The sequence below is a fragment of the Oryx dammah genome, unplaced genomic scaffold (genome assembly GCF_014754425.2).
Source record: "Oryx dammah isolate SB20612 unplaced genomic scaffold, SCBI_Odam_1.1 HiC_scaffold_25, whole genome shotgun sequence".
Lineage (NCBI taxonomy): Eukaryota > Metazoa > Chordata > Mammalia > Artiodactyla > Bovidae > Oryx > Oryx dammah.
The window spans coordinates 7,119,867-7,137,134 of record NW_024070209.1 but is presented as its reverse complement, the minus strand read 5'-3'; the positions used below and the strand labels follow the sequence as shown (position 1 = coordinate 7,137,134).

General features: G+C 43.1%; 1 protein-coding gene across 1 annotated transcript in view; it reads right to left on the bottom strand.

Annotated features, from left to right (window-relative positions):
* Positions 1-16,641, bottom strand: part of IL18R1 (interleukin 18 receptor 1) — a 33,972-nt gene extending 17,331 nt beyond the window's left edge. Inside the window, exons 1-5 of the mRNA XM_040223817.1 lie at positions 16,072-16,641; positions 9,358-9,443; positions 7,252-7,495; positions 5,216-5,381; positions 3,693-3,840 (exon numbers count right to left, since the gene is read on the bottom strand). Of these exons, the coding sequence (XP_040079751.1) occupies positions 3,693-3,840; positions 5,216-5,381; positions 7,252-7,495; positions 9,358-9,415 (616 nt within the window). The 5' untranslated portion in view covers positions 9,416-9,443; positions 16,072-16,641. The remainder of the gene's footprint in view (positions 1-3,692; positions 3,841-5,215; positions 5,382-7,251; positions 7,496-9,357; positions 9,444-16,071) is intronic.
* Positions 16,642-17,268: the final 627 nt, after the last annotated feature.

The following is a 17,268-nucleotide window of genomic DNA, read 5'->3' as shown; positions in this document are numbered from 1 at the left end:
TCAGGACTGATTTCCTTTAGGATGAACTTCTTGGATCTCCTAGCTGTACAAAGGACTCTCAAGCGTCTTCTCCAACATCACAGTTCAAAACCATCAATTCTTCAGTGCTCAGCTTTCTTTACAGTCCAACTCTCACATCCATACGTGACTTCTGGAAAAACCATAGCTTTGACTAGATGGACCTTTCTGGCAAAGTAATGTCTGCTTTTTAATATGCTGCCTAGATTGGTCATAACTTTCCTTTCAAGTAGTGCTGCTGCTGCTGCTAAGTCGCTTTAGTCATGTTTGACTCTGTGCGACCCCATAGATGGCAGCCCACCAGGCTCCCCTGTCCCTGGGATCCTCCAGGCAAGAACACTGGAGTGGGTTGCCATTGCCCTCTCCATTTCAAGGAGTAAGTGTCTTTTAATTTCATGGCTGCAGTCACCATCTGCAGTGATTTTGGAGCCCAAGAAAATAAAGTCTCTCACTGTTTCCATTGTTTCCCCATCTATTTGCCATGAAGTGATAGGACCAGATGCCATATGCTTAGTTGTCTGAATGTTGAGTTTTAAGCCAACTTCTTTACTCTCCTCTTTCATTTTCATCAAGAGGCTCTTTAGTTCTTCTTCGCTTTCTGCCATGAGTGTGGTGTCATCTGCATATCTGAGGTTACTGACATTTCTCCCAGCATTCTTGATTCCAGCTTGTGTTTCATCTAGCCCAGCATTTCTCATGATATATAAGTTATATAAGCAGGGTGACAATATACAGCCTTGACGTACTCTTTTCCCGATTTGGAACCAGTGTGTTGTTCCATGTCCAGTTCTAACTGTTGTTTCTTGACCTACATACAGTTTTCTCAGGAGGCAGGTCAGGTGATCTGGTATTCCAATCTCTTTAAGAATTTTCCACAGTTCATTGTGAAGGCATAAGTGGACTCAATTGGAAAAAAAAAAGGACTCGTTGACAATCAAGCGTTAAAATCTGGACCCAGCTGCTGCGTGATTTGGTCATTTCCAAGGCAGTTCCCGAGACGAGACTGAATGATCTGTTATTGGCTGAGCCACATGAAGGATATCTTCACTGGGTGGGATTTAATTAAATAATTACTTCTAAGGTCTCCAGCTCTGGGATTAGATGGTGGAGAATCTGCCTGCAATGCAGGAGACCTGCGTTAGATCCCTGGGTTGGGAAGATGCCTTGGAGAAGGAAATGGCTACCCACTCCAGGATTCTTGCCTGGAGAGTCCGCATGGACAGAGGAGCCTGGTGGGCTACAGTCCATGTGATCACAAAGAGTCAGACATGACTGAAGAGACTTTCCAAGCAAGCAAGCAAGGTCTCCAATAGCCTACAAGTCCAGGCTTCAGTGTTTCCATGACATAGGGTCTGGGTTCATGGTAAACCAGAATAAAAGCCGTCATCCCCAAATGTAAAGCTTCTTCCACAGCCACACTTGTGCCCCTTACATGCTCTCACCTGAGTGGACTGTCCCTAGCATGTCCTCCTATCTGTCCTTCACGCTCTGCCTCTAGGAACCAGCTCAAACCGCCTCCAGGATCTCTTCTACCTCTGGACTCTTTCTGAACCCTTAGAAACTCACAGATGACTCCAATTTCATATTCCATGGTGCTTCTATGTGGCTTATTATCTTGATACAGAGCAGGATCCAGGGGGGCTCCTGGGCACAAAAGACTTTCTGTGTTCCCTGTTTATTGAATAAAGGAAATTGGCTTCATTCAGCCTCCAGGAACTTGAGTTTCCAGGATGCAGTGACAAGGGAGGAACAGTCAAAAAAGAATAGTGCAGCCTTGGGGCAGCGTCCTGGTTCCCCCTCAAGGGATACACAGAATAGTGTCTTTGAGCTGTTTTGCAAATACTGAAACCCCTACCAGGTGGGAGAAGTTAGCAGTGATAAATGGAATACTTTCTGCCACACCAGTTAACAAAGGATGTCACAGTCATCAGAGACTGCTGCGGTTGTTTCGCTGCTCAGCCACGTCGAACTCTTTGCAACCCCATGGACTGCAGTGTGTCAGCCTTCTCTGTCCTTCATTATCTCCTGGTTTGCTCAAACTCATGACCATTGAGTCTGTCATGCTATCTAACCATCTTATTCTCATCAAAGATTGCAGCCCTCCAATGTGAGCTAGGGCTTTCCAGATGGTGTTAGTGATAAAGAATCCACCTGCTAATGCAGGAGTCACAGAAGATACAGATTCAATCCCTGGGTCAAGAAGATTTCCTGGAGGAGGAAATGGCAACCCACTCCAGGTTTAATCCCTGGGTTGAGAAGAACCCCTGAATTAGGAAACAGCAACCCATTCCCATATTCTTGCCTGGGAGACCCCATGGACTGAAGAGCCTAGCAGGCTACAGTCCAACTAAGACACAACTAAGCAAATGAGCACAGCACTAATGTGAGCTTCTGAGCCCTGAGGGAACTCGGGGAGTAGCACACCTGCCATCTCGCAGTGGTCAGGCTGCAGCCACTCCCCAGGGGGAGCCCTTAGGAAACTCCAGATGTGAAAACCCAGGATACTGGCCCCAGATAGCTGAAGTGAAGTGAAGTGAAAGTTGCTCAGTCATGTCCCACTCTTTGCGACCCCATGGACAATACAGTCCATGGAATTCTCCAGGCCAGAATACTGGAGTGGGTAGCCTTTCCCTTCTCCAAGGGATCTTCCCAACCCAGGGATCAAACCCAGGTCTCCTGCATTGCAGATTCTTTACCAGCTGCGCCATCATGGAAGCAAAGGTGCATAGCAAAGGAATGACTTCAGGGAGCCCAGATTCTTATATCTTCCCATACACAGAAAAGCACGAAATTCCTTAACTTGTGACATCTAGTTTTCTTTAATTAACAATATTCTTGAGGTTCAGATTACCTGCCCTTTGTTGCAAAACTTCTAACCTGGCTCCCCATTCACCTCCTCGGAGCAGTTCTCTCAGGGTTACTTGAGATGCTGCCTTCTGGGCTTCGTAACTCTCAACTTTTAGGTTGTGAATATTTTTTAAGTTGACAATGAATGGTATGCTGCCCACAAGAATGTAGACCCCAGACTGGTTACAACTGAGCTGATCATGCTGATGCTCACTTACTTCACCACCAACCAATCAGAAGAATGTCCTCAAGCTGACCACGCCTTCTTTGAAATACAGTCTTGAGGGCATTAGCCCACTGTGGCCCCCTTTGTCTGGCAAAGTAATAAGGCTATTACTTTCTACTTCACCTAAAATTCTGTCTCCAAGATTTAATTTAGTGTCAGGGTCCAGAGTTCAGATTTGGCTTTAACTTCTCCTGACTATATATAATTAAATTCCAGAAAACAGTGCATTATTCACTTAATTTCATATTTCCCTGCTTTTCTTACCTCCCAATACTCAGTTTATTGAACATAGATGTTCAATAAGCAATTGAGTGAAAGCAGATGCTTAACAAAAGATTCCACAATGTACTGAAATACCAAATGAAAGAACATCAGAGGTTCACTTATATCAACTTTCACTACCCACCCTCACTCCATCACTGCAAAATTATTCAGAGTGGAAGGTGATGCCAAAATGATTTTGACCCTTATATGTGAACTACTGATGTGGTCACAAGTACAACTAAGTTGCCTTTGCCTTCCTGTATGACTTCAGAAGAAAGAAAACAGTCCATTTTACTAAGACATATTTGTTTCTTCCTGATTCTAAAATTTATCTTACCTCCAACTATTGTAATATTGAAGGTTTTGGTGACGTTGAATAGTTTTCCATTATGACGTAGGAAAAACACACAGGTATAATATCCCTGATCTTTAAACTCTGCATTCTTTAAAAATGGGTTTTTATTGTTCTCCATCTTTTCACAGTTCTGTTTTAGAAAAAGCAAGTTAAAATACCTTGAGTAAAAATGCTATCCTATGACAAGAATTTAAAATGTTAAGTTAAAGATTTTTAGAGACAGAGGGAATGAGAATGAAAACTAGCAATTTCTGAACAAATGTCTGTGATTAGGTACTGCCTCTACTGGAACAATGAAATATACTCCCATTAGTGAATTGGACCCTGAAACAAAAAAGATAAACTAGTGGAATTAGAATGAGGTCTGTAGTTTAGTTAATAATATTGTGCAGTTCAGTTCAGTCGCTCAGTCATGTCCGACTCTTTGCAACCCCATGAACCACAGCACGCCAGGCCTCCCTGTCCATCACCAACTCCCGGAGTCCACCCAAACCCACGTCCATTGAGTCGGTGATGCCATCCAACCATCTCATCCTCTGTTGTCCCCTTCTCCTCCCGCCCTCAATCTTTCCCAGCATCAGCGTCTTTTCAAATGAGCCAGCTCTTCGCATCAGGTGGCCAAAGTATTGGAGTTTCAGCTTCAACATCAGTCCTTCCAATAAACACCAAGGACTGATCTCCTTTAGGATGGACTGGTTGGATATCCTTGCAGTTCAAGGGACTCTCAAGAGTCTTCTCCAACACCACAGGTCAAAAGCATATTGTATCAGTGCTAATTTCCTGCTTATGACTGTTGTATCCTATGGTTATGTATGTATATTGTTAACAAGGATAAGATGAATAAACGGTATATGTGAACAATAAAAAAAGAAAAAAAAGAAATACAATCCTATTTCTGGTATTATCATTAACATTATTAATATTCTCTGGGAAATAGAGTATGGGGATATTGTAAATGCTTTCATCATTTCCTTTTAATCTCTCTCTTATATACACAAAGAGAGGGAGGAAGTGGAGGAAGGGAGAGAGGGAGGGAAAAAAACCACTACCACAAAAATATCCCCGTTTGGGTCAAAACTTTCCACACAACTATTTCTTAATGCTTTTAGCCTAATTCCATGTATTCAGGACTACCCAACCTAGGGGTTGGTAGTGGAGTGGGGAGCAGAATTACTCAGAGAATCGTGTTCCTAGCACACTACCCAGCCCTGCTGAAGTCCCTCCCCAGAAGGCAGCAGACTGATTAGAAAGGCATAAAGAGGGCTTCTCTGGTGATCCAGTGGTTAAGAGTCTGACTACCAGTGCAGATTCAACGTGGGTACTGAATGCCTCACCTGGAGCATCCTACGTGGAAGTAGGATCTCCGACAAGTCAGCTGAGCTGTGCAGACCCAGAGCTTGTATGTTACATGTTATGAGACCAGAATGCTGCACAGCCATCAGACCCTCCTTTTGGAATTTTGTTTTTTTCTATTGTCTTCAGTTAAAATATTTTAAATGCACTACCTTATACAATACCGTTCTATTGGCCAGTTGTTGATAGTAATTGTGTTCACAGGCTATCTGCAAAGATTTCTTAACTTCCACAACTTTACTCGTTACCAGTTTCTCAGTAAAACAGCTGTGTTTACTTCTTGGGATGACATTTAATTTCCAGTCATGAGTATCATTTCTAGAAAATAAAGGTTTAGAGATATTTTATCATTAGGACAGAGATTTTTCAAATACACTTTTCAGTAACCAATCCAGTGAAAAAATGTTTCATTATTTTTGTAAAAGGAGACTCATTCATGGATGCCCAAGACCTGTCCTTCTACCCCAACTGTGAGTTATATAGTCTACCTTAGTGTGGAAAGGCCCAGCTGTAACCCACTTCTGGAATCACCCCTGTTAAAAGGTCACATAACATTCACAGGTTAATAAGAGATTCTGAATTTCTTTCTGACTCCTGGGAGTTCCTATATGTAAAAACAGACCCCAATGACCTCACTCTGTGCAAAACCACAGGAGTGCAATTAAGGTTTCACTGCAATGTCTCACTCTGCTCTCAAGGGCTCTGATGATAAATCAGGACTCACTCCAGAGGTGCTCGTGAAAGAATCTACTATGTGCAGCAGCACTCCATCACCATGCACCTGGCCCTGAGCTGTTTTCTACAGGTCAGTCTCAAATTTCTATAAAAATCCACACATGGAGCTTCCCTGATGGTCAAGTAGTTACAAATTCGCATTGCAATGCAGGGGACATGGGTTCATCCCCTAGTCTGGGAAGATTCCACATGCCATGGGGCACCTAAGCCCCTCGTGCCACAACTGCTGAAGGCCTCATGCCCTGGAGCCCGTTCTCTGCGACAAGAGAAGCCAGTGCAATGAGAAGCCTGATCACTGCAACTAGAGAGTAGCCCTCACTCACTGCAACTAGAGGAAGTGAAGACCCAGTGCAACCAAAAACAAAAATAAACTAATTTAAAAGAAAACCACACATATATCACGTACACATAAGCACATACACAACATCACAGAGGCACCAGATTAACACTATATCATCCGTGTTCTCACTAATGGTTAATCACTTAGAATATTTCTTGTCCCAGTTACTCCTTCCCCATCTCACCAAATAAAGTATAAAGAGAACTAAGCTCAGTAATAATCACTGACATGTTCAGTGAGTGGCCGTCATTTCATAGAATTCAGGATTCTTGACTACAGGTATCCTGGAAGACTCTATCTAGGCTTAGTCCAGAGAAGGCTGTGCAAAGTCCATTGGACGCTCCACTCTCACTGCCCTGGGAGGTAGGTTTGTGATTGTCTGACACACACATCTCTCACCAGCACTGCCACGTGGCTCTCAATCAACTCCTGAAAACTAGACTGGGGGGTGTGTGTTCGTCGCTCAGTCACGTCTGACTCTATGCAACCCCAGGGACTGTAGCCCACCAGGCTCTTCTGTCCATGGTGTTTCCCAGGCAAGAATACTAGAGTGGCTTGCCATACCCTTCTCCAGGGGATCTTCCCAACCCAGGGATCAAATCCGTGTCTCCTGCACCGGCAACTTTTCCTTTACCACCGAGCCACCAAAGAATTATGGCCACCAGGACTAGAGAGTATCTACACCAATTCCCCAATCTACAGCCCATCTCCCCAGTCTGAGGTCATCACCCCGGAATCTGTTCTGCTTTACTTCATGCTTAGAAACATCATAAAGACGGCACCACTTGATTCTTTTGACTGGTGACTTTGGGCAACAGGAGCAGCTGCATTAAAAAATGAATTTCATTGAAGCCTCACTTAAATTTGGCAAGGGTCACCTAAAAGTAAGTCACAGTGAAGCAATCCCCTTTCATTAGCATTACTAAGAAAATAAACATAGGGCAGTATTTAATTCAGTTTTTCAACAATGACGTATTACTTCATGTTGTAGGAAGAACAGGAAGAAGAAAACATATGGATAATCAGACTTCTCCAGTTATTGTTTATTTGATTTGCCACACCAAGTCCAAGAGTTCTGTGAAATATACTGCCACAAAGAGAAGGTGTACTCACCCCATTTGGAAGGAGTAAGAGCCACTGTCGCTCAACTCCACTGGCCAAAACTCCAAAACATAATCACGCAAAAGAATTCTGGGTGAACTGCGCAAGCTCAGGTCAACAGGTCCAAGCGATTCATTTTTGTACCATTTTATGGTGGTTGTTTTTTTCTCATGCCCGGGTGAAGACGAGCAATATTTCAGATAGAAAGGTTCCCCTTCGACTGCGGTAATGTGAAGACGTGAGGTGCAAGTTTCTTCTAAAGATTAGCAAAGTAAAAGAAAAAAACAGAACAGAATGAGAAACATAAGTTTTCTTCAGATGAAGAAGCTGGATTGGTAAGAACATCCTGAGAAAACTCGATATCTCATTTCTGTCGGTTCTTATTTTAGGGTCAACCTTTCCAACACTAAGAAACAGGAGGTCAATCTCTCTAACAGTAAGGCAGTTGCAGAAGGTAAATGAAGACAAAATTTCCAACAGCGTCTCCCAAGCAGGAAGATACTGGAACTTAACCTACAGAAGCTGGAAGACAAACAAATGCACGTTGTCTCTTAAAAGAAAATGTTACTCATGACAGTCACCAAGGTCACAGTGTTGCCACACTTACCCTGAAACATCCCAGTTGAGGCATCACCATGGGAAAAGAAACAAACAAACCAACCTAGAAACCTCAGAGTTTCCCACCTCAATCATCGAAAGTCTCACAGGTCTTGTTCCCAACCAGTCTACCTAACCAGTCCCCAGGCAAGGGAGAGGATGGTTAAAAGTACGCTTATGTGTGTGTGAATCCATTACTTCTCTAGGTTATCATGTGGATAATCAATAATTGACTCATATAATTCATATTGATGATTAATCAATTCATATTGACTTACTCAAATCTGGGTCACTTCTCCTTTCTGAGATCTCTCTCTCCTTCCCTCTTTCTCAACTAATCCAGACACTTCGGCTTTAGGGATTTATCGGATCCTTTGGGTCATCCTAAGTCACTTCTCCCCTCCTTCTTCACTTCCAATAGTTCAAAGTAGGCAGGAATGGACTTTTTCCCTATCCTGTCTTCTGGAAGCTCCCTTTGACGGCATTTTGAACATGAGAACCCGTACATTGAACTAAGCAGTTCTCTGGTGGGGGGGGGTGGATACAAAGTATGTGCTTTCTCTATAGCCAGGGTTTATTTTTCAAAGCAACTGTCTGGTTTTAATTCAGTGTTGTTAACCACAAGGTAGACAGGAAGGGGCTTCAATGGCAGAGGCATTCTTTGAAAACATGGCTGTGAAAACGACCTCGAAGCACGGCATTTAATGAACATCAATCTTGCTTCTGGTGGTTGTTGCGAAATCTTTAACTTACAGCTCAGGACCTCAACTTAGAAGGTGTGATACCTGTGTAAATGAGGGTGTTAGTTTTAACTGACACCTCAAAGGATGGTAGGTCAGTAAAAGCTTGATATATTTTCCAGTTTAAGAGATATAACCTACATATGCGTACTTGCTAAGTAGCTTCAGCCGTGTCTGCCTCTTTGTGACCCTATGAAATGTAGCCCGTCAGACTCCAGTGTCCATGGGATTTCCCAGGCAAGAATTCTGGAGTGGGCAGCCATTTCCTCCTCCAGGGGATCTTCCCCACCCAGGGATTAAACCCAGGTCTTCTGCTTGGCAGGCAGATTCTTTACTGTTGAGCTACCAGGGAAACCCCAGGAAGCCATGATAGAACCTCCCTTTGGGATGGAAATCACATGTGAAAAACTTTGTAAAAATCAGTGACAAGGATGGTTGTGATCTCTTTGGTTTCAAGTAACATGAAGCCAATTTTAATCTCAGGCAAACGTATTTCAGAATAAAACTTTTCGCTTCCTGCTCTCTACATAAACTCCCAGGGTTGAATCTTTCCTTTATCAGTAACCTCACATGAGTTTTTACTTGATTCCATTCCTATGAATCTCTCATTTTCTACGCCAGAGATACCAAAGGGTTGGTAATTTTCTAAAGTAAAATTTTAAATCACAATTTTTAATAAGTTCAACATCTTTAGTAACCACCTCCACATAAATAAGTAAAACATTGATATTCCCTCTAGAACACCAATGAAGCAAACTTGTGATTGATTATAATTACTCACCTGAGGTGCTTATAAACATAAGTACCCAAACTGTCAGGAGTATTTCTCTACAACGCATGTTTAGGATTCTGCTTCAAACGGCTTCTCTGGAAAACAGAATAAAACAGATTCAGCTAAGACTTTCAAACAAAAGCATACCTGTTTCATGAAGGACGTTTTCAAAGTCTTCTGGCATACAGGCTAAAAAATTAGCTCAAAAAATGTTCACATTCCTTCATACAGTCACCAGTGTTCCTTAGAACTGTCAGCTATGTAGAATTAATAAAATTTCAAGGCAATTCAGGGGGAATACCTAAAAATGCAAATTTCTAAGACAGCCTGCTGTATTTTAGGTCTGGTCCACTAAATCTGACCTCAAAGGTCAAAGGTGAGTACAACAGTATTTCCAGAAAATCCAATATCCTGTGAATGAGAAGTTTGCATGTGTGGAAGTGTGTGTGTATGTCCATTGAAGCTTCTTTTTCTTTCCCTCCCACCATACCAAAATATTCATCACAAACTTCATATGGGTTGAATTTTTAAATATTGACCTTTTTCTTTTCAGAACTAAGTTTTTCACAAATTAGGAGCTACGTTTATCTTGCTCATCACTGTATCACTAAAGTCAATGGCTCCCACACAGTAAGCACACCTGTTAAAAAGGAAGAGGTGTGTCTATACTCACATAACCACAGAAAAACTCCCAAATTTCAAAGTTTTATAAAATCCAGATGCCTAAGCAAAATGGATTCAGTGAACTCAAATCTGTGTTGAATTTTGATGCTAATCCAACCCATCTTTTGTTTGACTGATTATAATACAAATTGAGAGAGAATAAAAAATAGGTGCACTGGGGTTCATAGATCAAGACTGAATATCTCATAAAGAAAACCCATGTTCCTTATATAATGCACACCTGTAAAGGAAGTGAAACACAGTGGAAAGAGTTTGGAGTCTGGGACATACAAAACTGGGCTGGCATTCCTGCTGAGTCTTCACAGGCTGTGCAACCTTGAGCAAGTTACTTAGAAGTCACAAGGCTTATTTGCTCATTATCAAAATAGTGTCGATAAGAAGGCCTATCTCCAAAAAGTACTGAGCGATTAAATGACCAAATCTTTATGAAGGATTCCTACAGGTGTGGTAGTCTCTGTACCCCCAATAATTCTTTCACTAATCGCCACTCAGTTCAGTTCAATTCATTTCAGTCGTTCAGTCCTGTCCGACTCTTTGCGACCCCATGAATCGCAGCCGGCCAGGCCTTCCTGTCCATCACCAGCTCCCGGAGTCTACCCAAACCCATGTCTATCGAGTCGGTGATGCCATCCAACCATCTCATCCTCTTCTCCTTCCACCTTCAATCTTTCCCAGCATCAGGGTCTTTTCAAATGAGTCAGTTCTTCACATCAGGTGGCCAAACTATTGGAATTTCAGCTTCAGCATCAGTCCTTCCAATGAATATTCAGGACTGACTTCCTTTAGGATAGACTGGTTGGATCTCCTAGCTGTCCAAGGGACTCTCAAGAGTCTTCTCCAACACCACAGTTCAAAAGCATCAATTCTTCTGCACTCAGCTTTCTTTATAGTCCAACTCTCACATCCATACATGACTACTGGAAAAACCAGAGCCTTGACTAGACAGACCTTTGGTGGCAAAGTAATATCTCTGCTTTTTAATATGCTGTCTTGGTTGGTCACAACTTTTCTTCTAAGGAGTAAGCATCTTTTAATTTCGTGGCTACAGTCACCATCCACAGTGATTTTGGAGCCCCCCAAAATAAAGTCTGTCACTGTTTCCCCATCTACTTGCCATGAAATGATGGGACCAGATGCCATGATCTTAGTTTTCTGAATGTTGAGTTTTAAGCCAATTTTTTCACTCTCCTCTTTCACTTTCATCAGGAGGCTCTTAGAATATTGTTAATGCCTGAATCCTCAATGAAGTTTAATGGCTAACCTGCCAAACCATTCACATTAAGTCTTAGGAATAACATCATCAAGCCTTTGATGTAATTTCTGAGAGAGAATACTCAATCATGTAAAGACAAAGGAATATAGTATGAGTGGAAAGTACCAACTGATCATAACCAAACTAGAATACATCTATGGTTTGAAATCAATCCCTCGACCACACACAGACACAATTTTATTATTAACACTATCCTCTTATCTCAGGTAGAATGAAAAACTTCATTTCCTCTGGTTGAGGTCAACACAGTCATATAAAGGACACAGCTGGGGTTTTTTTTGGTTTGTTTTATTTTTAAAATTTTCAAGGTCTGCTAAGAGATGAAGTTATTACGAGATTATTTAACATTCTGATGATTTAACTCTGAGTTTCAATATGCAATATGTGAAGAACCCAGTATACAGATTAGCCGGTATTTGCACTGCTCTCTGTATATGTATATATAAAAATTTTAATGTGCTTATTATGGATTTAAAATATTAAGATATTAAATTATGAAAGTCATTTCCAGAAGAAAAGCTATTCTGATAAATGTCATAGACACCCTGCTACTTATCAATAAGATATATTTAGGAGGATATAATTATTACATTTCTTACATGGAGGGAGTTTGGTGGGTATTTTTAGTGTTATGTTTGATGTTGATACCAATTTTTTTTTGCCTTTTCATAATTTTTAAATTTTTCTTTTTATTTCTTTCTTTGAAAAAAAATGTTCTGATTTCTAAAGTAATGTATTCCAATTATGAAACACTTATAAAAGAAAGACTGAAAAGAAGAAAATAATTTCAATGTGCATCATACTTATAGCATTGGTTCATACTTCTTTCTGTATATTTTCAAATAATTAAGATTTAAAATCATCTCATATCCTGCAGTTACTACTTAATGAAATATCCTTTTCCTGTGTCAAAAAAGACTCTTTGTTATGAATTTAACTACCGCATGATATTCCTTCTTATGGATATTTTATAATTTACAAGATATATTTTACTATAAAATGACTCTGTGGCCATCTTCTTGTGTGTATGGCAGCATAGGTCAGTTTTGGGGGTACAGCCAAAACCTGTACATTTTAAACAACTAAGTTTTTTTGGAGTATAGTTGCTTCCCCTGGAGTAAGAAACGGCAGCCCACTCTAGCCCGGAAAATTCCATGGACTGAAGAGCCTGGCAGGCTGTGGTCCATAGGGTCACAAAGAGTGGGGCCTGACTGAAGCGACAGCAGGCACACAGTCGCTTCACACTGTGTCAGTTTCCACTGCACAGCAGAGGGAATCAGCTCTACGCAAACACATATCCCCTGTTTGTTTGTTTGTTTTAAATTTCCTTCCCATTTAGGTCATGACAGAGCACAGAGTAGAGTTCCCTGTGGTCTATAGTAGGTTCTCATTAGTTATCTATTTTTATGCAGACAGTCATACAGAGCGAAGTAAGTCAGAGAGAGAAAAGCAAATGTCAAATATGAATCCATATATGTGGATCCTGAAAAAAACTGGTACAGATGATCTTATTTACAAAGCAGAAAGAGACAGACGTGCAGAACACACATATGGATACCAACAGGAAAAAGCGGTGTGTGGGATGAATCAGGAGATTGGGATTGGACCATATACACTATCGATAATATGTATAAAATAGATAACTCATTCTACTCTTTAGCAGCTGAATAACATTGGGCTGGTCACTTACCATCTCTGTTCCTCAATCACTTTACCCATAAAAGGGAATAACAATACTACCTCCCTGAAATGTTGTGAAGGTTACACGAGCTACTGCTGCAAAGTGTCTGGTGAGTGATAAATATCACTGAGCTATTATTACTGGTTGGCCAAAAAGTTCATTCAGGTTTTCTGGTAACAGTGTATGGAAAAACTGGAAGGAACTTTTTGGCCAATCAAATTTTTTTTCTATATTTCTTATTTTTTCCTTGGTGCTACTATATGGCAATATAGCTATGAGTCAAAGAATATATTCTAAACATGATAAATGCATACCACCAAACTGTACCCAGAACTGTAATAATTCATACCCCTCACCAGCACAAGACCTGGGCCTCCCTGGTGGCTCAGGTGGTAAAGAATCTGCCTGCAATGCAGGAGACCTACATTCGATCCCTTGGTCAGGGAGATCCCTTGGAGAAGGGAATGGCAATACACTCCAGTATTCTTGCCTGGAAAAACAGATGAGCCTGGTGGGCTACAGTCCACGGGGTCACAAATGAGTCGAACATGACTGAGAGGCTAACACAAAACAATATTCCTTTACTCTACCCACATTAGCATTGAGTTCTCCCCTTCTTTAAATCTGATTGGGTATTTAAATTGGTAAAATAGTATCTCATGACTTATTAACCTGCATTTCTATTGATATAAATCAGGCAAAATACCAATCATGTATTTTTAGCTATTTTATATCCATGTCTTCATGCTTCTTTTATCCAGTTCTTAAATTTTTAAGAAATTTGTTGCAAATTTTCAATTTGTTGCATAGTTTTCCTTTTCAATCCCTGTTTTGATGTCTTAACGTATGGACAATATTATATGTATGCATTCAAATCTATCATTCTTTTGCTTTGTAATTTTTGATTTTTTGGGAGGGGGGGTTGAGCTATGTGGCACATGGGATATTATCAATAGTTCCCTGGCCAGAGATCAAACCAGTGCTCCCTTCCAGCCCAGCCAAGGCATTGGAAAATGGGTTCCAGATCCCAGGACAGCAGCACCAAATGGGTGTGATGTATCAATAATACACTGAGCTCAGGTACCTGCATCTGAAGATACAGCCCAGGCATCTATTTGATAACAGCTGTATAGATGCTTACTTCTTGGAAGAAAAGTTACGACCAACCTAGATAGCATATTCAAAAGCAGACATTACTTTGCTGACTAAGGTCCATCTAGTCAAGGCTATGGTTTTTCCAGTGGTCATGTATGGATGTGAGAGTTGGACTGTGAAGAAGGCTGAGTGCTGAAGAATTGACGCTTTTGAACTGTGCTGTTGGAGAAGACTCTTGAGAGTCCCTTGGACTGCAAGGAGATCCAACCAGTCCATTCTGAAGGAGATCAGCCCTGGGATTTCTTTGGAAGGAATGATGCTAAAGCTGAAACTCCAGTACTTTGGCCACCTCATGTGAAGAGCTGACTGATTGGAAAAGACTCTGATGCTGGGAGGGATTGGGGGCAGGAGGAAAAGGGGACGACCGAGGATGAGATGGCTGGATGGCATCACTGACTCGATGGACGTGAGTCTGAGTGAACTCCGGGAGATGGTGATGGACAGGGAGGCCTGGCGTGCTGCAATTCATGGGATTGCAAAGAATCAGACACGACTGAGCGACTGAACTCAACTGTACAGCCGCTGGGGTTCTAAAACCCTGGGAGGCACCTCAGATAAAGGCAAAGGTTTTGAAATTAGGAAAATGTAGGAGTGAACCTGGGAGTCTGTTACTTCGTAGCTGGATGCCTTTGGGTAAACTACCCAACCTCTCTGCGCTAGGGCCCCCTCCTTTTAAGAAGCATGCTTCACCACTGTTTACAATAGCCAGGACGTGGAAACAACCTAAACGCGTCCAGTGACGGATGAACGGATAAAGAAGACGTGGTGCTACACAGAACACTGAAGCAAAGTGAAGTCTCTCATTTGTGTCCGACTACTCGCGACCCCTTGGGCTGTAGCCTACCAGGCTCCTCCGTCTGTGGGATTTCCCAAGCAAGAGTACTAGAGTGGGTTACACGGAATAGTACTCAGCCACTAAAAGGAATGAAATAGGGTCATTTGTAGAGACGTGGATGGGCCTAGAGTCTGTCATATAGAATGAAGTAAGTCAGGAAGAGAAAAGCAAGTATCATATATTAACGTATATATGTGGAATCTTGAAAAACGGTTCTGATGAACCTGTTTCCAAGGCAGGACTACAGACATAGACATAGAGAACTGGCATGTGGACACAGAGGGAGGGAAGGGAGGGTGGGATGAACTGAGGTTAGGGTTGACATATATATGTTATCATGTATTAAATAGATAACTAGTGGGAATCTGCTGTACAGCACAGGGAGCTCAGCCCAGTGCTCTGTGATGACCTAGAGGGGGAAGGGGCAGAGAGGCTCAAGAGGGAGGGGGGGTATATGTATACATACCCCTGACTCACTTTATCGTACAGCAAAACCAACACAACATCTTAAAGCAATTATACCCACCCCGCCCAAAAAAAAAAAAAAAAAGAATAGGACGCAAACTTCATTTGGCCTGTAGGAGGCTAAATCGAAAACGAGGCATCTAAACGTTTTCTACACAGTGTCAGACACAAGTAACTGCTTGATAAATGAAAACTCTCACTTCCTTTCCCTGTTCTCACCTTTCTAGAAAAAAAAAAATTGGGACGGTTTTACACTCTAAAATTATACGATCAGGGAAAGTTGATGGTGAATCACCAAGTATTCATGTAAGTATGCACATATACTTAATACTTACAATTATATGCATAACATATATACTGGGGTTCCCTGGTGGCTCAGCGGTAAAGAATCCACCTGCAATGCAGGAGACACACAGGCGACTCCGTTCGATCTGTTCTTGCCTGGAGAATTCCACGGACAGAGGAGCCTGGCGGGGCTACAGTCCGTAGGACACGACTGAGCGACTAACACTTTCATACATCGTCATATTTAACTGATCTTTCAGAAACGCTGCCCCAGAGGCTGGCCGCCCCCTTAGCAGCAGAGGACAGTGGAAGAAGGTGAAGGTGAAAAAGACAGGTCTTTCTTACCGTCAGAAGGGGTCCCGAGGCTAGGGCGGGGGCTTCCTCCACACCGTTCGGATGGCGGAGGCAGGCGAGAAAATACCTGCTGCCTTTCTCCCACTGTGAAAGAAGAAAGGAGCCGCAAGTGCAATTAAACAGAAAAGGCTGAAAAAGAAAAGAAAAGAAAGGAACGGAAAGTATGAAGACAGAGAGAGTCTGGCAGAACTCAGCTGCGAGTGGGGTGCTCGCTGCTCCTGTTCCGCGGCCGGGGAGAGTCCTGGGTCTGGGACGCTCCCCGTCCGGGTTTGCTCCGGTCAGGATTCTTCGAGTCTGGCTTCTCCGTGGGGGCGCTCCGGGTCCGGGGTTCTCCCAGTTTGGGGATGCTCCTCGGATGGGGGCGCTTAGAGTCCCGGGTGTCCCAGATTCGGCGCGTTCTGGGTCCTGGGTGTCCCGATCCGCGGCGCACCGGGAGCGGAGTGCGCGCTCCTCGCTGCTCTCGGGGTACAGGCTCCAGTCGCTGGGCGCCCCGCCCTTGGGTTCCGGGGAGCGGCTCGCTGGAGCCGGGAGCCGAGGGGGCCGAGGACGCTGCGGCGAGGGGCGGCGCGCCTAGGTCCCCGAAGCTGGCGAGCGGCCCCCGGGGCCAGGAGGGGGCGCGCCGGGGCAGCTCCTACGCACCCTGGGCGCAGCGGGCAGCTGGCACCAGAGCCCCGGAGTCAGTCTTTGGACTGAGAGCATTTGCGCTTAGGGGAAGGGGCTGGGCCGGCAGGCGACCCCATGGAGGCAGAAGAGGAGTCCTAACCCTGAGGGCCCGGCTTCCCCGAGGCTAACCAAAGGTGCGGAGGACTTGGTGTTTCAAGCTCTGGGGTCCTGGCTGGGTCCTAAGGCTTTTTGCTAAGCCTGATGGATGGGCGTTCCCTCTTGGGAAGTAAAAGAGAAGCACAGAGGTGTTAAATTGAAATTTTAAAAGGGTTAGAAGAAAAGGAGGCTAAAGGGTGTTTGTTTTTATGGTGTGGTGTGAGAAATGGAACATTTCCTGCCATATCAGTAAATAAGGATGTCACAGACATCCACTATTTCAGCCCTCCAATGTGAGCCCTAAGGTCACTCTGGAAGGAAAGAATACCTTCCATTCGGAGGAGCCTGGTTGGCTGCAGTCCATGGGGTCGCTAAGTCGGACACAACAGAGCAACTTCACTTTCACTTTACACTTTCATGCATTGGAGA